At 43.2% G+C, this 26613-nt stretch overlaps 1 protein-coding gene across 1 annotated transcript in view; it reads left to right on the top strand.

The window, feature by feature from the left end:
• Positions 1-26613, top strand: part of LOC133367225 (membrane primary amine oxidase-like) — a 31533-nt gene that overhangs the window by 3541 nt on the left and 1379 nt on the right. Inside the window, exons 2-3 of the mRNA XM_061591187.1 lie at positions 16909-17194; positions 18220-18349. Of these exons, the coding sequence (XP_061447171.1) occupies positions 16909-17194; positions 18220-18349 (416 nt within the window). The remainder of the gene's footprint in view (positions 1-16908; positions 17195-18219; positions 18350-26613) is intronic.

Below are 26613 nucleotides of genomic sequence, written 5' to 3'. Positions count from 1 at the left end.
ATGTTGCAATGTCATTGATGCAATAGTTCATTAGTTCTGGATTTACTGGACTATTCACACATTATTCTGCTTCGTTAGTTGTTCAGGTCCCATCTGCACTACAGATTTAAAGCAGTGTTATGCCACTTTAAACAGTCGTGGCTTCTCCCAAAGAATCCTGGGAATGGTAGTTTGTTAAGGGTGCTGAAAGTAGTTAAGGAGACTCCTATTCCCCTCACAGAGCTACAGTTCCTAAAGTGGTCCAGAGCTTGGAAAAGTTACTTTTTTGAACTACAACTCCCATCCCATATGCTGGCTGGGGCTGATGGGAGTTGTAGTTCAAAAAAGTAACTTTTCCAAGCTCTTAACAATCACCCGCTCTTGCCAGGGAACTTTGGAAATTAAAGCTTTGAGAAGGGAAGGGGGATCTTCTAACAACTCTCAGCACCCTTAACAAACTATTGTTCCCAGGATTCTTTGGGGGAAGCCGTGACTGTTTAAAGTGGCATAATACTGCTTTAAATCTGTAGTGCAGATGGGGCCTCCGTGATGCTTCCCCAATGTTACTGCATTATTGCTATCCAGAGGCACTTGCACTGTAGCGCAACAAAAGTGGGAGAAAACCCCACAGAACATTTCTAGTATAAAATATGACAAGAGTTCAACAAGAAGTTAAGGAACATGCACTGATTGGAAGTGAAGCCATACGTCCACCCAGAAACCTTTGCAGGGGCAAACGCTATTGAAAGTAGGATTGCATATGATCACATCAATACCATCATGAGCATAAGTTGAATGCATAATAAAAAGGACAATTGGAAAGACCCTGAACTGGCAGAAGGAAGCTGTAGTAAGGCCAGAGGAGAGATATGTATTACATTATTAAATTAATGATCTCCTCTTCCACCCTGTGTGGCTCTCTGGGCTTATCCACATGGGAGCTTTATTTTGTACTAAAGACACTGTTTTTACCTCCGTTTTCTATTTGCACTGTCCACAGTAAGGGCTCAATGCCAGCTGCAAACACAGTGTTTTCTGTTCACACTGAGGGGAGTTTCCTAACTAGCACGCCTTCTAATTTAACATTTCCACTCCCTCTAGTTACCTGGCAACCGAGCATGCGCAGTTTGTTCTACCAGTTAGTTTCATTTAAAAAAAAACCCGGAAGTGTAATTATTTGTATTTTCACTGGTACAATATAGCTGAAATACAAATTTCTTTGAGCAGTTATGCTTTTGCACAGAAGTTAGAGGGGAAAGGGGAAAAAAGGCACAATTTGCAGCAACATAAAAAAGGCTTACAGAATGGGGGAGACCAGTTGGAAGTTGTTTGTCTGCCCGCAGGAAATGAAATGAAAGAAGGGAGGAGGAGGGAGTGGGCATGGAGAGGGGAACAATTGACACACCCACCTAAAAGCATAGGAGCAAAGCATCTGTAAGCACTAGAGATACGGAGTGAAGGTGATTTTTTCCTTCCCTTTTCGTGTTATCAGAGGATTGGATTAGTAGATTTACAGGAGGGAAACTGCGTGATAGCTTCTGTTTGCCAGTAGCGTCATATGAACCATGTGAATTAAAAGGTGATGTGAGTAGCACAAAACGCACACTAAACCACTGTGTAGATGAACCCGCTAAGGTTGCAAACTTTGCTCTGCAGTGTGTATACTGAGTCAGTGACAGTGTCCACCAGAAGAGGGCACCATTACAGCAACCAAAGTGCCAACCACATCTATATATTTTGTAATGTTGAAGAACTGTGAATTCCTAACCATCTTAAAAAAAGACAGACACCAAAAAGCCCTAAAATGAAGTTTTTCAGTTAAGTTTCTGTGGAACCCTTTGAGCATTCCTCATGAAATTTTATAACCTCCCACTTTGGCATTTCACTTTCCCCTCTTTTACCAGTAGGCATGGGGGAGAAATTTTGTTTTCTTTTATGATTACATTTATATCCAATGTTTCCTCCCAAGAGCATGAGTTGGTATACATGATTCTCTTCCCTCTCTACTCTATCCTCACAACAACCCTGTGAGGTAGGTTAGGCTGACAGCAAGCTTCATGAATTTGATTCAATTCTCATTTAAATGGACATCTACTTAATTCATACTTTCCAAACCAATGTGCAAGCCAGAACACAGCAATCCTTTGGAGTTTGCACGTCTCTGAATTTTGCAATGCAGTTTTCCAGCCAAGTAATATGTACACGGATGCATATGCTAGGGTAAAGTGGTGCAAAAATTCATACTGTCATGAAGACATACAAAAATGCATTATATTAGGGGGAAATTTCTGTGTTAGGCGATATTGTATGCAAAATGTGTATATTAGGAGAAATTTTCACTACAATGCTGATGAATTTTCATGAGGACTTAAAAATTAAATCACAGACTGATGTAGCAATGTAGAGAACTGAACTTAAGATGGGAACATTGAGAAACTAAGAGAAATCAAAATGGACAGAATCACCCATCCCTATTTGTCAGCCGCTCACCAACATTCCAAGAGTGAGCACATTCATGGGATGCAACAAATTATTTATTACCAGTTTTTACTTCTTTTTTTAACTGAGGAGGTACAGCAGAGTAAAGCCATCTCTCTCTTAAAAGCCAAATGACTGCCATGGACTCATTCCTTCCATCCAGCACTGTGAAGAAGACATGTAGATCAAGAGCTTTTGATGAAATATGCAAGAGGAGGTTTTCTCCTTTATTCCACCCTATCTGATCGGATCTAGGAGGAAATAGTATCTCTTTGCTTCTGATCTGATTCTCCTTTATTCCACCCTATCGGATCGGATCTAGGAGGAAATGGTACCTCTTAAAGTCACTTCCATGGTTGAAACTATATGTTAAATATGGTTACCCCATATAGATTAATGTGAAACCCAAGAAAAGCCCAGGACCCTACCTGATTGGTCACTTGCTTCTTTTTACTTCCCTTCCCCATCTGACATCTCCTTGGAATACAATATTTAAAAAGGATCATTTGAACATGCTTTTACTTTTGTTCTTGTTGGCCTGGGGAAACTCTGCTTGCCCCCTTCCAGAATAGAACCCATGCCATTAGCATGGAGGACATTCTGCTTTTGTATGCACGTCCAGACCTTGGAAAAGTTACTTTTTTGAACTACAGCTCCCATCAGCCCAATCCAGTGGCCATACTGGCTGGGGCTGATGGGAGTTGTAGTTCAAAAAGTAACTTTTCCAAGCTCTGAGTCGTTTCCTACAAAACTCAGTTGCTTTTGTATTAATCAAATGTTAGGACATATAATAAGTGTAAGGCCTAGTTAGGCAATATTGCTTATTTGTTGTATTTAATATAACCTTCCATTTTCCTATTGACTTCTCTAACCATCATCATCATCATCATTCTTTACATCGGTAGTCTGAAGTCAAGCATTTAACCACAAGATTATCTCACCCATATGTTTAACCAGGTTAGATACATGCTATAGACTTGGTAAAGCCAGGTAAATGGGAATAACAAGATTGAATCTGGCTGGTGGGCCTGAGAAGAGCTACTTCCCTCCTTGTAGGGAGTCCCTTGTTTCTCTGTGACGCTTCCGGCTTCAAAGCCAGGGAGACCATGAGGCTGGTGGCAGGGACTGATTATAGAAGTGCCTCTTCCCCAAGAACAAGGGGGCAGTGATTGGGGTTCTTTCCAGATCTTGGAAATTTTTTATTTTTTTTAACTACAGCTCCCATCAGCCCAATCCAGTGGCCATGCTGGCTGGGACTGATGGGAGTTGTAGTTTAAAAAAAGTAACTTTTCCAAGCTCTGGTTCGTTCCGCAGGTTATCATGACATATTAAAGCAGTTCCTCAGTCAATCCGTGGTTGAAAACCACTGGCTTAAAAGCAGTGGGGGCGTGAGGATTGGCTTAAAATCATTGAGGGAGGGCCATTCCTATGTGGTGTGTGTGTGTGTGTGTGTGTGTGTTCTCTCTCCTTCTCTCTCTGGGTGAGTGTGTGAATTATGGGCATTGACTTAATTTTTAAATTGTTCTTGGTGATTGTAATTCTATCCTGAAAATATTTTTGTACTAAAAGTCCAGAGTATAAATGTTACAAAGAAATGAGAAAAATAGAGGGAAGCAGGAAAGTTGAAACAGAAGTCGTACTTGTCTGAGGGAAGGAAAAACACATAGAAAGGATAAGGCAGGTTTCCTCACTGAAAAACGAATAGGCAGCACCACAGCCAAGCTAACCGTAACTTCCATAAAGACTTCCACAAGAGTCTTCAGTAGAACCAAGTTTCCCCATAAGCATCTGGAGACATGGCCTACCTATGAGACTCAAGCCATCCATCAAGAGTCCAAAGAGGGTGACACAAATGCCTCCCCCTCCTGGTCTCCTTTTAATGTCCTGGATTCTCCTGAATCCTTTTAGTCAGATTCAAAAATAGAAGAAATCCTCCTCTTCAGAGATACTGCCGTGTATTTATTTATTTATTTTATTATACTTGTATACCGCCCCATAGCTGAAGCTCTCTGTGCGGTTTACAGTAGTACTTCTTCCCTGCAGAAGTTCCTAATTTGTCCCAAAAGCAAAATAACAAGCACACAAGGCTTGAAGGCGGCGAAAGAGGGATCTAGCTCAGGATTAAGCAAAGGAAAGCAAGAGAAAGTGATGTGGAGATTGTTTCGAAGAGGTTGAGCTGGTGGGACTAGGGATTTTCTTCCAGCTTGTTACACTGTTTGATAAAGTATTTTCACTCTCAGTAGTTGACTGCAGAAGTCCACAGTCCCAGCCTATCAGTTGATTATCCTCAACTGTCCTCAAGTGGTTGTTCTGCAACTGGGATTCTGGGGGACCTTCTTCAGTGCATTGCAACTGCTGCTCAAGTGATTCTCCCACCTCCTCCTGTATATCTGTCAGGGTTCCTCCCGACAACATGTTTATTCAGCATTCACCCTGATTTGCTTGCACAAAATGTATGCAGTGGTTAGAATATGCCCAGTCTTGATGTAGCATTCATTCTGATTTGTTTGTGGCATGGTTATATGACAATTATTCATTCTGCAGTGATCCTGATTTGCTTGCAGGGTGTCCGCTCATCCCACACTTTTCAGTGCATTTCCCTGTCACTTTCCAAACTGAAAGTCCAGGTTCTTTTTGTTAAGTGGATTTGTTGCCCTAGGGTGGCAGCAGAGCCCATTAATCCACAGTAACTGCATGAATTCCAGACTGCACTTGAATCCCTCCCACAAGATAGTGACAGTCTAGGCACCCACAGACTTATTTTAATTCCTTCTGCAAATAGCAGCTGCGGTTCCTTTAAACTTTATTGGAATGTTGTATCACTTCCTATTACCTTATAAAATGTTCTGATTTTTGTTAGCAATACTACTGCTATTTGCTCCATTTTAGCTTAATCACATCAGCAGGAATAATACTGGTAGTGGTTCAAGATAGCACCCATTTCCATTATTTCAGTAAAGCCAGGATATGGATTAAACTCCAGATTCCACCTAGACAGACAGATTTATTACAATCACAGACCAATAAAAATATTTAAATTTCATCAGAAGCCACTGATAGATGCTATGGAGACAATTCAGATTCTTGGCTACTCTAATCTCTATCCTGATAGCTGTGTGTCATACACACCCTCCCCTGCAACTAAGGAAAAGACTGTTTTCCAAGTCCACAAAAGATTGAACCCATTCATGCGTCTGGAATGAAAATAAGAGTGTTTCGAGCTTGAGATGCTTCAAGATGGGTGTTTATTGTGGGATGGGTGCTCCTCCTGTAGGCAAGCTTTTCTGCAGTGTCCACATGACACCATTGGCATTAGGGAAGGGATCTGTTGGCCAGTGCTGGTTCAAGAGCATTCCGTCGACTTAACAGGCCGATATCAATTAGAGTTAATTATTTGTCCTCTAGCCACTACTTTTATCAATCTGGTTTTTTGCTTCACAAAAATATTGACATTTGTCTCAATAATTTTGAAAGGAAATACCAGTGTTTTGAAAGGAAATATTGATAAAATTATCGTTTATAATATCAATGTTTTAGAGGGTTTTTTAAAAAAAAAAACACCGGTTTCAAAAATTCACGGAAGTTTGCTATATAAAAATCTGATCTGCAACAATAGAGAATAAATGAATTAATGGAAAATTCAGTACTAAATCCACACTGGGTGGAATTCTAGCACATTCTTAATTGGTACCAAAATGCCAGCCCTTTTTTTTTCCTTTTTGGTGGAAACGAGGGTGTTTACTTACCTACTCTATAATAACAATCCTAACTTCCACTCCAGCGGTTCTCCTACACCTGTGCCATTGCACCAGTCTCAGTTATTTCCTCTGAACCCTTAACTTACCAATAACCGGGTAACTGTGGGGTACACACATGGTACCAAGTCAATCAGATATTATATTTAACAAAAAAAGACTTTACTTTTATATATGATTAAGTGCCCAAGCTTATCTGGTCAATTTAAAATAGTACTGTATCAGTAAATGAGCATACGCTTTGTGGACTTGTGACTGCCACTTAAATACCCAGCAGCTTATATTCAACTACCAGTGTTATACCAAGACAGCTTTAAGGAAGCAATTAATTGCCTTGTTAAAACTCTTTAGCCAAATTCCCCTTTTATCTTCTCCACCCCAGTTAAGCCTCACCAACACTGTAACTGAGGACTTGACTAGAAACCTCTTTTTCCAGCCCTTTACTGACTACTGAAGCGCAGGCTTGCGTTGCTGTCCGGCCCTGGCAATCTTCCCCCTGGAACTCCTACCAGTCATCACAGACCAACATTCCAAGCTGCTTCTCACATCAGCTTAAGCCAAGTGATTCAGCTATTCACCAGCAAACCTTCGGCCACCAAGCCACTCTACCTGTCGCTCAGGTCTTCCTTCTTGCCTGATCCTCATCCTCTGCTGTTATCTTCTTCTTCTGGCTGACTCCATAAATACCAAGCACCAGCAATTCCAGCTGCAACCAACTAACCACTCAGCTTCCCTCTGTTGACCAGCACTCAGCATATATACACCTTTTCTGGCCCCTCCAGTCCCAGCCAATCACACTGTCTAACTGAAAATTCTAGCCATTCTATCCTTTTGCATACTGAGAATTCTAACTGGGTCATAGTTGTCAGTTAAAGCCCCATGTGACAGTTTAACTTTCACCGGACCCAACACATCAAATACGTTACAATGTATATTACAAAACTAGTGTCAGAATTTATTTTATTTTACTTATTTACATTTATATTCCACCTTTCTTCTAAGGAGCTTAGGGTGGCGTTATGCGACTCTTCCCTCCCTATTTGATCCTCACAACAAACCTGTGAGGTAGGTTAGGCTGAGAATCAATGATGAGCCCAAGGTCACCCAGTGAGCTTCATGGTTGAATGAGGATTTGAACCCTGTTCTCCCAGGACATAATCAAACACCTTAACCATTATACCATGCTGGCACCACACATTAGTCAATATGTGTTAAACCTTAATTCCAAGAAATGGGTTTTCTTCAAACTTTTTAATCTGGTTTTACCCTTTCCAGGGAAAATCCAATAAGTTTTTTAAAAAACAACCTGTTGTGAATGACTCATTTGTTAATTAAGCTCCCATCTGGAAACAGCCTTGGAACTAGAATGCAGAATGTGGAAATCAGTTTAAGTGACCAGCGTGGCACTAGATGCCCTTTTAAAGATGCAACCTTTTCCCATTAAAGCACTGGAAAGCAACGATGACAGAATGTAGCTGCCATGGGGAGTCCCCAGATGTTTGGTCTCTGCTCTGATTCAACTATATGAAGAGAAGGGGGAGAGGAGAAAACACCTTTGGCAACTAAGCAGTGGGTAACGTTAAGAGAATAGCAGGAAGGAAAAAAGTCCCAAATTCAGAAAATGATTAATTAGTGGCAGTGACAGAGCACAAGGGAGGGGTTTTTTTTGAAAAAAATTATCAACAGTACATTCTTCTTCACTACTGTCCATTTTTTAAACATTTTTTCTCTCTCCAGTCTACCCCCATCTCGCTCTCCACATTCTCCCTCATCGCCTCCTAAATACCCACAGAGTATGAGAGAAGAGCAATGCTGCACAGAAACCCAGTTTGAGGCACATGATTTTCATCCATGAATCAGATGAGCAGAGGACTTTCCCTGCTCCCCCCCCATGACACCCCAAAGTAATGCTGGAAACATTACAATTACATCTCAAAAGTAATAAAATTGCTCCTCATTCTATTACAATCAAAATGTAAAGTAATTACCCACTCGTTCCTCAAAAAAGTGTTAGGTCCAAACTTAACACGCGAGTCGTCTCTGTCTCCTCAACTCACATTCACCCGGGAGGGGGTGCGGAGATGAGTGCAAATTAACCCACTATCAGAGATCAAGTAAGCGCAACACAATTCCTTTGCAAAGGGGAACCCAATACCTACAAGCCAAAGGCAGGTCAGCGTGGGAACCCTGATTTATTGACAGGTCAGAGAATATATAGCCTTTCCCCGAGGTTACAATATTGGGGAGCAGCGTCATAAATTATAAACACTTTGATTGTATACAGCCTAAAGATATGTAAAGGAGGTGAAGGGTGCAGAGGAAGAACATAAGTAGAAACATTAAAATATCTTTCAGACTCTGGGTCTGCATATTTCACATGTCCTTGAGATAAGCACTCTGCAACTAGGAACAAAGGGAGATACATAGAAGGGGCCCCAGCTGCAACCGGGCGCCCCTCAAGTGGCGACAGATTTAATATTGCTGGTCTTGCATTTCAAAGATTCACAAGTTTTCCTTTGTGGGGCAAAGGAAAACTTTAACACTTTTATGCATGTTATGCTTTGTAACTATGAGCGAGGTAATAAGCATGAATGTGATACAAGATTAAAGGAGGGGAGGTTTCCAGCTTAAACCGGCCTTTATTCACTGAGCCACTGGAATGCAAAAGGGTCAGGTCATTAGGAAATAAACCGACATTATTTTATATCATGATCAATTTAATTTTTATCCCAACAGTCCCTCCTCTCAGCGCTGAGTGAAACCATATTCACTCAGCAAGCTGCACACCCTGGTTTGGTTCCCACAAGGGTCTTAACTCTATTTCCATCCATGTTGGTTTTGGTCCCTTAAAAACTAAACTCAGAGACCTCTTCATGCATATAGACATTAACTGAATAACATTAGGAATACATTGCAAGTAACAACATCCAGCAATAAAAAAACTATCATTATAATCACATAAAACAATATCTCATGCCAGCTAGACCAAGTTTCACACAGCCACCAAGAGCCAGTAGGCATTTGGTGACCCGTTGAGCCCAGTAGGAAAGAACAAGTCAGTGATCAAAGGAAAATCAAATGCAACAAATGCTACCCTCTCAAAAGTCATGTTACCTTACCCACTGTTTATGTCCCATGTTACTTTACCCCTTACTAAACCGCTTATCACCAAGCCCCCCCTCTACCTCTTTCAAGCTGTCGCAGGAAGCAAAGGAGACGTACTCCTTAAGTAACAAAGGGGACTCCCGCTTATCCATGTAGTGAAATGTGTGTTCCTTGCCTTGGTTGCCCCTGTCTCCTGTAAAATCCAGGCCAGTGGGGGGTATTTCTAACGAACAATGGGATTCCCTGTGGTGGGGGTATATCCGCCAAGGAATAAGATGACATTTATGCTGTAGCTTTAGTTTTGTATCTTAATTTCTGCCCTTGTTACTCTTCGCACAAAACCTCGTGGGAAAGCATAACCAGTCATACCATTAGGTGGGGGTGTGGGGTGGGAATTGTAGTTTAGCAGGCTCCATGGCCCTGCCTCGTAACAATCTCCCCCCGTTGGAAAGCATCTGTATATACTTATTCAGATGTCTTTTCACACCTTAGACTTCTTAGTCTTGCCCTTGGCTCTAATGCTTACTTCCCTCTGGTATCTGTGCCATTTGGGATCGGATCCATATTACAAGGGCCATTAAGACGAAGACCAGAATTATTTGAAATACCAAAATCACCACAATGGGGTGCATTATAAGGGTTTTGACTCCTTTGGCATCCTTACCCCAGCCAAACAGGGAATTCCAAAATCATCCATGTGCCTATATCTGTGGGTTCATATCTATAATGTAAGTGACTGTATGGTAATCATATGCTATCTAGAGTGCAGCTTGCACTCCCATTTATTTAACTGCTTTTAATTGCTTCTGTAACATAGGATGAGAAAGTAACTTCTAGAGATCAGCTAGGTCATAACCTATGCAATGGGTTTGAGGTGGTGAAACAAATCTGGATTCACTAATGTTCTCTGGATGGTCCATACAGGGACTTTAAATGAAAATTCACATCCTACTATTTTCTTAATACCACAAGGCATCCATTGATATATCTTAGCATGAAAGAGCAATAAGATACATTAATCATTTTGAGAGAAAAGCAATCTTGATGGGATTCCAAACAAACAAATCCTGGATTATTATGGCAGAGTGAGAAAGTAAACAAATGGCCCAAAACTCTATACTTGATGAACCTCACATCAGAAATGGCCAAAGTCAGTAAACCCCTTTTACAAAATCACTCAGAGGGATTTGGAAAGCAAAAACATCTAAAGAACAAAATAGCCATAACATGTAAATTATGAGAGAGAAAGAAACAACAACAACAATAGACAAACATCCTCAAAGAATAATGCATAAATAATTACATTCAATATTATAATGTACATGAAACAAGTATCATTGTTGAAACATGCTGTGGGATGGCTTGGGCACAGTTCATCCTCTGGTAACCAACTGGCCATGTTCAGTGGAAGCTGTAACTGGACCAGTGTGTCTTTCGCCGATGCTAGGCAAAGAAACTGGAATAATGAAAAGTATCTTCATTCCCCCCTCCCCCCGAGTGACTGTATGAAAAGATTGCAAACTTGCACAAGGTGTCTGTGACGCCCTTCCCTGGCTCTCCCTGTCAGGTTCCTACCTGCGCGTGGCTACTGCCTGTCACTAGGCACCACCAGGGACTCCACCAGTCCGGACTGTCCTTTTTTATTTTTTCTCTCCCCGCTCTAGCACAGATCTCAACAGATCCCCCTGCTAGGCAACCACCAGTCACGTCCTAATATTAGTATTCCCAGAGACTCTGAATACTGGTATTGTTATTCTCTTCACCGCTGCCACCATTTGTTACAGTTTCCCTTCAGCCTTGGTCATTACCTTACCCTCCCTTCTGGTCTGTGAAACCCCAGCCAAGGATCAGGCCTTTGGTAAACCAAATTAAGTATTTATTAAAGATAACAAAGCTAACAAGATTAACAAGATTTCTTCTTAAGGCACATAAGCATATGGTTTTACTCAATACTAATCCGAACTCCACCCCCCTCCTTCTCCACGCTCTCCTGACAAACCACTCTCTCAAACCCACCAAACAACCCACTCTTTCTCTTCTCCCCCCAGATTCCACTCTCACTCTTCCTTTTATACGTTCAGCCATTTTAAACACTCAGCCAATCATCTAGCATTCTACTGCCCATTCACTCCCCCTCCTCTTTCACTCCACTTACCATGTATCTTCTAAACAACCAACACTTACCATATATACATTAATATAGGAACATCACAGTGTCCATTTCAGGTTGATGGCCAAAATAGGCCCGAAAATAGTTATGTGGTTGGGTAGAATGAAGCAGGCCCCTATGCTGTTATTGTGGCAATGCAGGAAAATGGCAAGGATCTAGTCAAAAATGCCTTGAGTAAAAATCTTCTGTGATATGCTTCAGCGCAGGAAAGAAAATATAAAAATAAAACACCTTCATGGCCACAGATAAGGAACTGAGCATTCCCATTATTGGTGGGAAAAAGAAATAGATAATTAAAGGGATTTAGACAGAAAAATACATCACAACATATATTTAAAATTTTGAGTTTCCTAAGCCTCTGGCCAGGTACAGTTCACTGGAAAGACACGGGAATACTGGGCAAAACAAACAAAAAAGAAAAGAGAGCTCCAGAGAGGAAAATCAAGTTAACAGGAAAGGAGAGAAAGCCGGCATTTGTAATAAGAAGAACATTTTGTGGCTACTACATAAACGTTAATAAGGCCTTTGTATAATTCCCCAAATTCCGTTGGTCATGACGTGGCTGAAAAGAATTGGCATAATTAAAACAAAACATGTATATCATACCTTTTAAGCTGGCCCATTAAAGAATACTAATTGTACCTCCTGGGTACTGAAGTCCTAGATTTGGGATGCATGCATCTTTATCAATATCTCTGTAAGTCTTATTCTTATGTCTGAATACGTTTTCCTTGTTTCTTACCATATTTCATCCAATGTCTGTAACCATTGGACTTTATTGGCTTCAGGGATTTTCCACCAGTGAACACCCTGTTTGCAAATCAATTCCAGGCTGGATTCATTCAAAAAAACCCAAGCCTGGCTTTCTTGCCAATTTTCCAAATTGTGCTGCATTACAAAGGAAATGCAGCCAGCCTTTAAAAAAAACATTCTCAAAAGTCATACAAAAACACACGTCGTTGTTTGCAATTCTTTTCAAGAAAGACAAACAAAAACACACCAGATTAAAAACACTACATTCATTTAACACAAAGCAATTGTTTTTGTTTTTTTGTTTTTTTGTTTTTTAACAGACAACACAATAATTAGGAAAACACAGTCAATCCATCTTTATATAAAAATAGTAAACCATAAGGATCACGTTAGACTTAAAGCATAAACATCAATTAAAACGTTATTATACAAGAACGGAGAGGAATCTGGCGTGCGCAATTTTCCTTTTAAACAGTGGAAGAGAATGCTGTCTCCCTTTTAGTTTGTACTTTATGCATAGCTGATGCAAAGAACAAATTAAACCAGAACTAACTCAACACAAGGCAATCGTTTTTGTTTAATTCCAAACTGCTGCAGAATAAAACAATCATCCCACTGTTTAAACAGACTGGAGAAAACAGCTTTATGAAACTTTCTTAAATTACCGAAATATACTTATACTTTAAACCAGACAATAAAAACTTCTTGATCATATACAAATACATACAAAAGATATAACAATTATATCAGGCTGCATAGAGCTGCTTTGCTCTCTTTGGCTACTTGCCCACCAAGGGGGGAAGAAGGAGGGGTTATAGACATACACATACAAGAGGACAAGCTTCAGTGTGAGAACTAAACCCCGTACTGGATCAGGGGAGAAAAAAAAAATCTTAACATTAGTCTCCAAACAGCTGCAGCACTTTTGCCATAGCTTAAAAATCTCCAACACCAAAAGTCAAATGCAGAAAAAAATACAACAGTGCATTAAAATAAATTCAAGCATGAGCCACCTTCAAATGCCATGAAACACACCTTCTTGAGAGGAAGGGATCTCTTGCTAGAGACAAAACAAACGATCAACCCAAGAAATTCAGGTCCAAAACAAAACACAGCAAAGCCTGTTTTTTTTTTTTTAAGAGAAAGAGCAACAAAGCACCGCAAAATTACTTGGGTGCGTGACAGCATCTATCATTAACATCCTGACTCGTTGAAATTGAAACAGGTAAGGTGTGGGATGAGTAAAAGAAAGGAACAATTCTCAGCATGAATCAGCATAACAAAGCCATCTGCCTCAGCTGTACTGCCAAAGACATAGGATCTCTCAATAGACCACCTTCTTCCCCTTAGGTGATGCTCCAAAGTGAGACCCCAACCTCAAGATTTAAGCCTCCTCTATTCCCATGCGAAACAGAACAAGCATTGTTAATGTATAAACATTTAGCAAACAAGACAGACAAACACACACACACACACACAAACCTTAATAATCTAGAGTTCAAATCCTATACTCTCTTAAAAAAAATGCTAAGAACTACTAAGAGAACAGGTGGGCAGCGCAGCTGATCCAAGCAATTAAAAGAGGAAAAGTAAAATCAACATGATTTAAAAATGACAGTAATGGAAGGAAAGTTCCCTTGAAAACAAACCCACAGAAAAACTTTCATACATAAACTCAAAAAAAAAGCTACACGCATACATTCTCACACTTGGGTACCCAACTCATACACATTTCATTTATGCAAATCATTCCTAATACCGTTCTTACGTTCTTACTTCCCGGGAAAACACAAGCCTTACACACCTAGGAGCCTGACGGCCGACTCCGTTCCTTTTCTTTCTCCTTATCCCCAGTAAATCCGCTACTTCTAGAATCACAGTCACATCTTCCCCTCACCAACCCGGTCTGTAATTTAAAAAAATGATCTCGTACAGGCGGTTGTGCCTGATGGACAAAAGACCAAGTCCTTTGCTCTACTACCTTCATGTGCAAGACCTATCCCTGGGCGTCCAGGTACGGCTGGTCGTTTCTCTTTTTCTCTCTTTTTTCTCTTTTTCGCAAGCGCGTGACCGTTCCCCCTGAGGGCCCCTCTCCTGGATCCTTCTCTTCCGGCTGAACACTTGAATCGGAAGAGACTTGTTTCCGTGCCGGCTGAGGAGTCCCGCCTTCGGGGCTGGAAGGCGGCGCCGGCGCGGAAGGCATAATAGAACGACTTAAAATCATTCTTCTATCTGAGTCATCCTCAGAAAAATAACTTGGAGGGGGGGCCTCACCGGTCGAAGATCTGACTTTCAGCATTGTAAAACCCCTTGCTCTCTGTCCTCCCATCTTCCATAGGAGCCAGGAATTCAATTAATCCAGATGGTTTACCTCAATCTGTTCCCCTACTCTTCTTAAAGGAACAGGTTTAAAGGAGACACCCTTTGGCCACCGTTCACCCGGTGCCAACACTGCAGTTACCCGCGGCCTCACTACCGCACAGAGCTCTATCATTCTTTTCTTTTCATTCCTTTTAATAATGGCAACTCCTCTTTTTCCAGAGCTTGCACATTCCCAAGGGGCCATCCTTTACCAGTACGCTCCCTTTTAACCCATGACGTCTGATAGAGGTTTCCTCAACTGTGCTTTATCCCTGCACTGCCAATCAACCCGCTTTCCTTGACAACCGAGAAAACTCTCTCGTGGCGCCTGTTGTCAAAATAAAGGGGGTGCAATGGCAATACGGGGGTCCGCACAAGGGATCCCGGACGAGCCCCCAATTGTTAGGTCCAAACTTAACACGCGAGTCGTCTCTGTCTCCTCAACTCACATTCACCCGGGAGGGGGTGCGGAGATGAGTGCAAATTAACCCACTATCAGAGATCAAGTAAGCGCAACACAATTCCTTTGCAAAGGGGAACCCAATACCTACAAGCCAAAGGCAGGTCAGCGTGGGAACCCTGATTTATTGACAGGTCAGAGAATATATAGCCTTTCCCCGAGGTTACAATATTGGGGAGCAGCGTCATAAATTATAAAGAAACACTTTGATTGTATACAGCCTAAAGATATGTAAAGGAGGTGAAGGGTGCAGAGGAAGAACATAAGTAGAAACATTAAAATATCTTTCAGACTCTGGGTCTGCATATTTCACATGTCCTTGAGATAAGCACTCTGCAACTAGGAACAAAGGGAGATACATAGAAGGGGCCCCAGCTGCAACCGGGCGCCCCTCAAGTGGCGACAGATTTAATATTGCTGGTCTTGCATTTCAAAGATTCACAAGTTTTCCTTTGTGGGGCAAAGGAAAACTTTAACACTTTTATGCATGTTATGCTTTGTAACTATGAGCGAGGTAATAAGCATGAATGTGATACAAGATTAAAGGAGGGGAGGTTTCCAGCTTAAACCGGCCTTTATTCACTGAGCCACTGGAATGCAAAAGGGTCAGGTCATTAGGAAATAAACCGACATTATTTTATATCATGATCAATTTAATTTTTATCCCAACAAAAGTAATACATTACAAGTAATCTTTTTTTTGCAACAAATTACTTCCAAGCTCTGGTACAGAATACATCACTTTCAGTTTGCTTAGTACAGACAATAATTGTATAGTCTTTGCCATTTTAAAAGTATTGGAGCCAACATACCAATATTCAATGCCACCATTTGGATTTGGGCAGCTGTATTACACTCTCCCCCCCTGGAATGTGGAGTTCGAACTGTTATATTTCTATTCCAACTATAGGTGGCACTGTGTCTGAACTGAGGGAGTTAACTATGCTGCTGTTCTAGACTGTTCTTAATGACAAACGTTCTTGTTCTGTTAGGAATTCATTTTGGTCTCTGAAATAGCTTGACGTCCACCAATGGCAGCCCCCAAACCAGGGACGGCACCAGAGGGCAGCCAGGTTGGGCCCTGACCAAGGGCCCCTGAGGGGCCCTCCTTAAGATGGGAGGGTAGCGCTCCTGCTCCATGATCTGTGGCAGTGTCAGCTCCTGACCCTGCCACGGATTGCAGAGAGGGAGCTCTCAGGCAACCCCCCCATACAACCGTGCTGGCCCTCAACGCATGCTCCACCTAGCTCTTCTGTTCCTGTGAATGCTGTGTGCACTGTGCGTGCATACCTGCCATCAACCAAGATGGTGGCCGAGGCTCCCCTAAGGGACTGTTGCACCTGCCGCCATCTTGGTTGATGGTAGCCATGCGCATGCAGCACTTCCAGCATTCATCACAGCGGGAGAGTGGTACGTGCAAGTGGGCACTGTGGGCCTGGGGCAGGCTGGTGCCCAAGGGCCCAGTGGTGACTGATGCCAGCCCTGCCCCAAACAATAAAAATTGACACCAAAACACAAATATTATATGGTTAGTATATTTTTTCTAAATAAGCAAGACCCAAGAGGACCGGGGGTGGGTATCATCCACCCATGAAATTCCATTAAAGTATGAAAGAAGATACCTTTCACAACAGGACAAATATGAGCTCCTACATTATGCAAGCAGAATACGCTTTTATTTATTTATTTATTTATTTGATTTATATCCCGTCCTTCCTCCAGCAGGAGCCCTTTTCTCTCCATTGTTTGTCCATGCCTGGGATAACTCCACCAGTATATAGATATATACTACATAGCCCAGGAAGGCAAAATTTCACTGGTATTCTTACCCCCTTCCCCCTTTCTAGGTGTTCAGAATTCCTTGATAGCCAACGACATGACTTTTGAGACAGTGAAGGCCCCTTGGAGCCCAGAACATGAGATCCACCAGATGAAAATGGTGAAAAAAGTCTTGGATACTGAAGACAAGGCTGCCTTCCGCTTAGATGACAGCATGCCAAGATACATATATTTTGCAGCAAATAGCAAAAACAAATGGGGCCATTATCGTGGCTATCGGATACAGCCAATCAGCTTTTCTGGGGACCACCTGCCAGAGACAGATCCAATGGAACGAGCCATCAGTTGGGCCAGGTAAGCGACTAATTTCTAGGGGCTGGAATCCAGATTGGACATGTAGGCTATAGGCATTCCTTAAACGTGGGTGTCAAGGCCTTGAATATGGGACCTTTTATAACAATTTTTTTGCCTTTACGCCTGTCATGCTGGCTATCTTCACACTCTACCTCAGACATGTCTATTGACTGACAAATGAATTCCTGTAATCTTCAGAATGATGCCTTTAGCCTTGGGAATGATAAATTTTTATACGGCATCTTCACAGTACCATCATCCAGTCATAGTCATCCTGTATTTTCCCTGCTATTCTTCCATATTTTCTCAAACCATAGAAAGTGTACCTTATTTCAGAAGAATGGAAGAGCAGCCCAATTTCCACAGAAGTAGATGCCTTTAGCACTACTCTTGTTTTTTTTTAAGGGTTAGGGTTTTTGCATGGGCATAGCTCAGCACACATTCTTTATAGCCTTTGCAATGGGTGTCATTTTATGACCCCTGTTTGTTTATTTTTCAGTTCACCACCATATAATATTATAACACCATTATGACATAGTAGCGCTATATATTTCTTTCATTTAAAACATTATTGCTGGGAAAGTGTTTTAGCACTAATTAAAATAATGTTTTTTTTAAATGGGGCCATAAAACATCACTCGCCACAGGGGCTGTAGTGGATTTAAGCTTCAAGTAGCTCTACCTACAGCAGTCATGTCTTGCCCACTAGTACGGATGGGATATAGTGGGGTGTAAATACAGAAAAAGACCCCCGATAGTGTGGATGTGAAAAGTCAATTGCAGTTGTGCTGGTAGCTTACAATGGAAGAGCAATGATTGGGATAGCATTAGGAGTCACCTCACCTGTCTGGAAGCAACCCATGTCCCAATTTCAGGAGAGCATCCCCTTGTTAGCTGCCACTGGCTGTAAACAAATTCGAGTGCCTCAGCATGATGCTGGACCTCATACCTAGGAAAGTGGAGATACCATTCAATTTCAGCAATGCTTTGCTTAGGTCTTTGTTGTTCTTACTCTGCTTTTTCAGGTACAAGTTGGCCGTCACCAAGCGAAAGGAGGAAGAACCATTCAGCACCAGCATCTATAACCAGAATGACCCATGGACACCTTCAGTTGCCTTTGCTGACTTCATAGATAATGAAACAATTGTCAATGAGGTGCGTTAACAATCTCTAAGCTGCTGGTGATCTTTATAAGCTGGCATCCCAAACCTCCATAGGAATTGGGCACAGTGTGGACTCCAGCCTGAAACTAGATGGTCAACACATTTGTTTCTCCCCCTCCTCTTATCATATGGCCATTTCTTGGTATTAACTTGGCATGTAGGATATACTGGAGACTGAGATTCATGGTATCTTCCACACATTTTAAGAGTGGAAATATACATTATGAAGCAAATCTGGGGTTCCAAACATGAAGGGAGGGGTGGGAGGTGGCATTTGCAGGGGAGAATCAATAGCTGGAAAGATATTGTTGTGAGTTTGGGGGTTGAGATGGATAATTCATTTGAGTCCCCTTTCAGTCTCTGATTTGGAATCCTGTGCCTGGAGTGAGAAACTCGCTCTGCTGGTCAGTTGAGTTTCTTTGTTAAGCTAATAGAGTGGCCAGGTGGGTTAATAAGTCTATCAGGTGCCCATCAACTGGTGAATGGGCCAGGGAGATCCTTTTGTCATTGAAACTCTTCAGGAGAGCCTCCCCCCCCCTTCTGGGGCCAAGGAGAGGCTTGTGTTTTCAGTGTGTCTGGGAAAGGCTGGGGACTGGAGGCAGGCAGAGAGACTGGCTCTCTGCACTATGGCTTTAGGATGCCTCCTATAACCCTGATGGAAAAGCTGGATATTGGACTGCTGATGCCTTGAATCCCTCCACCTTAAGCTCAGGTTGGAATGTGTGTAAATAAATAAACCATATTTCATAAAGACACCACAGTCTCCGCTGACCTTCTTCCCAAGGAAACCAAACCCAGGGTGAGTGCAGGGACCCCTGGAAATCTCACCACTTGAAGATTGGGGTGGCACGCAACACTGGTGTTAGAAGTGGGATTGAGTTTCCTGGAAGAAGCATTGGGAGCAAGGTGTGACTGAGTTAAAATGTGGGGAGAAACAGCAACCCTCCTGGAACAGATAAAATTGATGCTCCAGCAGTATAGCCAGGAGAACCAGCAGCAGAGGCAATGAGAGCGCCAAGAGGAACAGGAACACTGGCAATGAATGCGGGAGATGATTGGAAGCTTCTTGGGAGAGGAAAGGGAGAGCAACAAAGATGATCAGGGGACTGGAAACAGCCTTATGAGGAGAGACTGAAAGAACTGGGCATGTTTAGCCTGGAGAAGACTGAGGGGAGATATGATAGCACTCTTCAAGTACATGAAAGGTTGTCACACATAGGAGGGCTGGATCTCTTCTCGATCGTCCCAGAGTGCAGGACACGGAATAATGGGCTCAAGTTGCAGGAAGCCAGATTTCGACAACATCAGGAAAAACGTCCTAACTGTTGGAGCCATACGACAATGGAACCAATTACCTAGAGAGGTAGTTGGCTCTCCGACACTGGAGGCATTCAAGAGGCAGCTGGACAGCCATCTGTGGGGAATGCTTTGATTTGGATTCCTGCATTGAGCAGGGGGTTGGACTGGATGGCCTTATAGGCCCCTTCCAACTCTACTATTCTATGATTCTATGTGAGGAAGTGAGAGCCCTGCCTGATCAGCCGCTACAAGGGGTTGAGAGTGACCCAGGAGTCCAGCTGCAGAGCACCCCAGACTGGGGTGGCTAAAGCAGAGCTTGGAAAAGTTACTTTTTTGAACTATAACTCCCATCAGCCCCAGCCAGCATGGCCACTGGATTGGGCTGATGGGAGTTGTAGTTCAAAAAGTAACTTTTCCAAGCTCTGGGCTAAAGAGAAAGTGGATGGGCAGCTGGAGGGTTTGGACTGCAAGGAGTTGCAGTCAGTAGTGGAGAAGGAAGAAGCTGTGATTGTCCAGGAGCCTGCCAGGGGGGAAGACAGCAGAAAGCTGGAAGTGAAGCCCCAAGAGTTGAAGAAGGACAGGCTGGAAAATGAAGAGGAAGATGCCTCGGAAGAAAGTGGGGTAGAGTCTGGAGAAGAGATGCTGCTGATATATTTCTCCGCTCCATGTGTGCCTGCTGTTAAAGAAGTAATGCAGGAGGAAGAAAAGGCCTTAGAGAAAAGTGAACTACAGGCTAGACAAGAGGAGCTGTTGATACTTTTCTTCACCCCGTGTGTGCCAGCCGTGGAAGAGAAAGTGAAGGAGGAAAACTTGGAGGGATGTGTGCAAGAGGAGCTGCCAGCGCCTGGAGAGATGGGTGAGATAAAAACCCCAAGTGACTTTGCCCCTTTGGTGCCCCATAATGGTCTTACAGGGTGGGATGCAGCTCCTATGATGAGTGCATTCCCTGAGCAAATTCCAGCAGTGAGAGGTACCCAGCACCCTGTGAGTTTGGAGGGCAAGAGACACTGGGAGGGTTACCTGCCTCTGTTCGAGCCTGTGTTTCACGCTGGAGATGGTGAGGGAGAACAGAGAAAATTTCTTTCTGCCAATCTGGGTGGGCTAGGCCAGCTAGTCCTGAAGAAGATGCCCCCAGATAAAGACTTGTGGCAGGACTTGGATTTGGAGTTTGGGGCAGGAGATAAAGTGGACTGGCTTAAAGACTTTTCCCAGAGCAGTGAGTGGAAGGAAAATGGCTACAGTCTGCCATGTGCTGATGAGGAAACAAATCTGTCCCTGGAGAGGAGTCCTAAGACCCTGCAGGCAGCAGCAGGGACCAGCTTGGACTGGGAACTCCATGAAGCCCCAAGACAAAGGGCCATGTGGGCAACTGCATGGTTTGGGAGTGGGGATTGTGCTTATGGGACTGTGTATTGATTTGCTGTAGGAATTCTTCTGATGGTTTTATTATTGCCTTTTGAAATGCTGTTGATTTGTGCTTTTTGCATGCTTGTGGGAATATGAGCTGTTTAATGCTTTTTTATAAATTATGCTGATAGGTTTTTGCAATAAGGTTTTAATGTTTTACTATTCTGTGTCTGTTAGAATGTGGATGTATGTACAACTGTTTCAGGGAACAAGGGGAAAATGTGCATGTGGTTGGGGGCTGCTGTGCTGCAGTGGCACAAGGCAAGACAAAGGAGATCCAGTACTGAGACTGTAATATGACTATGCTTTTAATTATGTACATTTCAATGTCTTACTAACCTGTATCTGTTATTTCTTTGTAGGAAAAGCTGCTATTCTGTAGTTTATTTGCAGGTCTGGAACAGACCTTTGGCAGGGAAGGGGGTAGTGTTGTGAGTTTGGGGGTTGAGATGGATAATTCATTTGAGTCCCCTTTCAGCCTCTGATTTGGAATCCTGTGCCTGGGGTGAGAAACTCGCTCTGCTGGTCAGGTGAGTTTCTTTGTTAAACTAATAGAGTGGCCAGGTGGGTTAATAATCTATCAGGTGCCCATCAACTGGTGAATGGGCCAGGGAGATCCTTTTGTCATTGAAACTCTTCAGGAGAGCCTTCCCCTCCCCCCCCCGGGGCCAAGGAGAGGCTTGTGTTTTCAGTGTGTCTGGGATAGGCTGGGGACTGGAGGCAGGCAGAGAGACTGGCTCTCTGCACTATGGCTTTAGGATGCCTCCTGTAACCCTGATGGAAAAGCTGGATATTGGACTGCTGATGCCTTGAACCCCTCCACCCTAACCTCAGAATGTGTGTAAATAAACAAACCATATTTCATAAAGACACCACAGTCTCTGCTGACCTTCTTCCCAAGGAGACCAAACCCAGGGCGAGCACAGCGACCCCTGGAAATCTCACCTCTCGGAGATTGGGGTGGCGTGCAACAATATGCTTAAACTTTTCCCAACTGCCAAGTTCTTCTTGCAAATGCCTCCAGGATTATTTTAACCTGTTTTCTCCTCTTGTAAATTCCAAGACTGGAAATAAGACTGATTGGGGGAAACTGCCTCAGTGACAATTGCAGGGGAGTACTGTGGGAAGGGTTAAGCATTCCTCATCCTGTCTGCTGATTCTTCTGTATGAACACATTGCCTCAACATTAAAATTATATCAGCAAATGTGGGCTTAGGAACCACTATATTTTTATTGTGAATGCAAAACATTGTGTTAGATCAGTGTTTTCCATGTAGCACTCTCATCCTCTTAAACATAGGGCTTATCCACACAGGAGCATTACTTCATACTAAAGAGGCCATTTTAACCTCCGGTTTCTATTTGCACCATCCATAGTAAGGGCTCAATGCCAGCTGCAAACACAGTGTTTTCTATTCACACCAAGGGAAGGATCAATCACACAGTTTCCTAATGACCACACCCTCTAATTTAACATTTCCACTCCCTCTGATGCTCAGTTTGTTCTACCAGCTGCAGCAAGGTTTCATTTTAAAAAACAACAATCCAGAAGTGCAATTGTTTGTATTTTCACTGGTACAATGCAGCTGAAATACAAATCTTTGTTTGAGCAGTGTTATGATTTTGTGCAAAAGAAAAAAAATAATTAAAAAGGCCAGCAGAAGAGGAGAGCAGCTGGAAGTTGCTTGTTAGCCTACAGGAAATTAAATGAAAGAAGGGAGGAGGAGATAGTATACATGGAGAGGGGAAAACCCACCTAAAAGCATTGGAGCAAAGAGTCTGCAAGCACTAGTGAAACTTTTTTTTCTTCTCTTTTCGTATTATTAGTGGATTGGGTTAGTATGGATTTATAGGGGGGAAACTGTGTGATTGCTTCTGTTTGCCAGTAACATCATGTGAACCTTGTGAACCTACCCGTACACTACGCTCAACATCTAAGGCCCTCCTCCGAGTACCATCCCATCGAGAGGCTCGGAGGGTGATGACTAGAACCAGGGCCTTTTCAGTAGTGGCCCCCGAACTGTGGAACAGTCTCCCTGATGAGGTGCGCCTGGCGCTGACGCTACTATCTTTTCGGCGCCAGGTGAAAACCTTTTTATACTCCCAGGCATTTTAAAGTGTATTTTAAACAGCATTTCCGTATTTTGGATGTTGTTTGGTTCGTTATTGTTTGTTTGTTTTATTATTATTATTTATTGTATTTATTGTATTTATATATTGTGCTTGTTTTTATCTTTTTGTACACCGCCCAGAGAGCGTTCGGGCTTAGGGCGGTATATAAATTAAACTAAATAAATAATAAATAAATAAAAGAAGATGTGAGTAGCACAGTAACACACAGTAAACCACCGTGTAGATGAGCCTATAGTCATGTTCTCTTAGGAAAGAAAGAAATAATATGCTGCTAATAAAAATATTATATTTTGGACTTGAACCAAGATCATATTGGAGCAAAAAATCTGAATTTCACATATACGCTCATGGGGTCTGAACTGGCGGTGACCGACCAGGAGAGAGACCTCGGGGTTGTAGTGGACAGCACGATGAAAATGTCGACCCAGTGTGCGGCAGCTGTGAAAAAGGCAAATTCCATGCTAGCAATAATTAGGAAAGGTATTGAAAATAAAACAGCCGATATCATAATGCCGTTGTATAAATCTATGGTGCGGCCGCATTTGGAATACTGTGTACAGTTCTGGTCGCCTCATCTCAAAAAGGATATTATAGAGTTGGAAAAGGTTCAGAAGAGGGCAACCAGAATGATGAAGGGGATGGAGCGACTCCCTTACGAGGAAAGGTTGCAGCATTTGGGGCTTTTTAGTTTAGAGAAAAGGCGGGTCAGAGGAGACATGATAGAAGTGTATAAAATTATGCATGGCATTGAGAAAGTGGATAGAGAAAAGTTCTTCTCCCTCTCTCATAATACTAGAACTCGTGGACATTCAAAGAAGCTGACTGTTGGAAGATTCAGGACAGACAAAAGGAAGTACTTCTTTACTCAGCGCATAGTTAAACTATGGAATTTGCTCCCACAAGATGCAGTAATGGCCACCAGCTTGGACGGCTTTAAAAGAAGATTAGACAAATTCATGGAGGACAGGGCTATCAATGGCTACTAGTCATGATGGCTGTGCTGTGCCACCCTAGTCAGAGGCAGCATGCTTCTGAAAACCAGTTGCCGGAAGCCTCAGGAGGGGAGAGTGTTCTTGCACTCGGGTCCTGCTTGCGGGCTTCCCCCAGGCACCTGGTTGGCCACTGTGAGAACAGGATGCTGGACTAGATGGGCCACTGGCCTGATCCAGCAGGCTCTTCTTATGTTCTTATGTTCTTATCTTTGTTAAACTGAGCCAAAGATCTGCTGCCTCTTTTTCCACTCTTCAGGACTGCATGTTTTCTGTGGCCCTGAGCAGGGCTGGCCCCAGGCATGCCGGGGCCCTTGGGCATCAGCTTGCCCTGGGCCCTGGTATGTGCACGTGCACGCGTGTGCCCCCATGCCTCCCACCTACCTGTCTCCTGTCTTTTAGCATTGCCATTAACCAAGATGGCGACCACGGTTTCCCTAAGGGGATGAAGCCTTTGCCACCATCTTGGTTGATGGCATGCGTGTGTGCCATGCACGTGCATCTCTGCCATCAACTAAGATGGCAGCAGGGGCTTCAGCACCTTAGGGAAACCTCAGCCACCATCTTCATTAAGGGCAATGGTAAAAGGCAGGAGACAGGTAGGTGGGGCAAGGGAATGGCGGACAGGCAAAAGCTCCTGGCTTGTGATCCATGGCTGCTGCCACGGATCATGGAAGGGGAGCCGAGGGGCCCCTGAGGGGCCCCCTGTAGCTCCAGGGGCCCTCGGTGTCATGCCCAGGCTGAGACTCAATGACCAGACTCGATGTTGTAAGCAATTCTTTCTTTATTGAGATCTCAACATTATATTTACTGCGCTTCATGCAAACCCCTATTCTAAATCACTAGTATCCCTAACTACCTAATCCTGCAGCGTTGAAAGAAAGTTGACAGAGCAAAGTTTTCCCGCCTCTGCGACCCTTATGAAGAAGGGAGGCTGGCGCGTAACCTCGTGCTTCTCCTGAGAGATTCCCCGCCTTCCCCCCTTTTCTGCTCATCCCTCCTCTGCCTTCTTCGGGCTCAAGGAGATGGGGGATCCTTGGGCCCCTCCCCTTCCGAAGTGCTGACTTCCCTATCCAGCCCGGGGGGGGGGCGGAGAATGGAGAGCCGGGCGCCGGCTTCTTCCCAGGACTGCTGGGTTGAGGGGGGGTTAGGAATCCTCTTTCTTCCGTCTCCTCCTCCCATCCCCCTCCCTGCGGCGCGAAAGGAGGCGTGAGAACTGGTAGGGATGAGTCTTCTGCATCTCTCGCTCGTCCCCTTCCTCCTCACTCCCCCTCTGCAACTCCTGGAATCCCAAATCCCCCTCCCCACTTTCTCCTAGAGCATCCTCAGGATCTCGATCGGAAATCCCGACACTCGGCCAGTGTCCCACCTGGCTGCCCTTTAGAACCGGCCCTGAGTATGTACAAGTTCAACTTACAGGGAAAAATCCTTGGTGGAGTTTGCTTGATTCTCATATGACAACTGTGATGAGAGTTTAACCTGTGATTTCTGTCCATGTGTATTTTTGTATCATCCTCATTTGCTATAGGGACATTTCTCCTTTTCAAAGTGATCCAGTTTGAAATGCACCCATACAGATTCTGGTTCTTCACTCTAATCACTTTCAGATATGTTCAGGATAGCCATGCCATATAACCTCTACATTCAGTATTCAACATGGCATAAATCCACGCTGTATTGCAGGACAGATCAGCATTTTAAACACTTTAGAAATAAGGATTCAAGTCTGGTTTATGACATGGAATACAAGACACACTTATGCTTAATATCTTACATTTTCAGTTTATAGAGAATTCTATTTCTTTTTAAACTACCGCTCTGCCTTTAATTAGTTATTTAATACTCATTGCACATTAGAGAACCCACTTTCATGAAAGAAAACTCTATCTGACTTAGGCATTTTATATTTCAGTGGTGCATAAATATCAGAGATTCTATGGACTTCCATTAAGCTGGTGCAGTTCTGTGTCTCTGATGACAAACATACGTGGTGTGTCTGGGGCAGAGGGATAAGAAAGCTCTGTTCTTGGGCTTTATATTAATTAAAGCTCTCACTGAATGGAAGAACCAGCCACTTCTTACTCTGTGGGGTTTTGGGATGTGAGCCCAGTAGTCAAATCAGCCAATGAGCTGAGTGTTCTACAATTCTTAGCTTGGAATTCTTGGATGCATTTCTCTCAAAGCAAACAGATGTAAACAATAAACAGTTTCTGTCCCTCTGATGTGCTTGCATTTTAAAAGTTGTTCTAAACTGTCCTAAAAGGTGGAGAAACTGGTTACAGGCTATGGGCCAAATCTGTTTAACTCTCCAAATTTCTACTTTTTCAACCTTTTTACTTGTAAGCATGGCATGTTCTCTTCCTGGAGCTTCTCCTTTCCCTTGAGAGCTTCTGTGTTTTTGGGATCTTTCTAATACACATCCTGTGAT

Source organism: Rhineura floridana, chromosome 11 (assembly GCF_030035675.1).
Source record: "Rhineura floridana isolate rRhiFlo1 chromosome 11, rRhiFlo1.hap2, whole genome shotgun sequence".
In the NCBI taxonomy this organism is placed as follows: Eukaryota; Metazoa; Chordata; class Lepidosauria; order Squamata; family Rhineuridae; genus Rhineura; species Rhineura floridana.
Note: the sequence above shows the minus strand (reverse complement) of the source record. Positions and strands in the feature narration are given on the sequence as shown.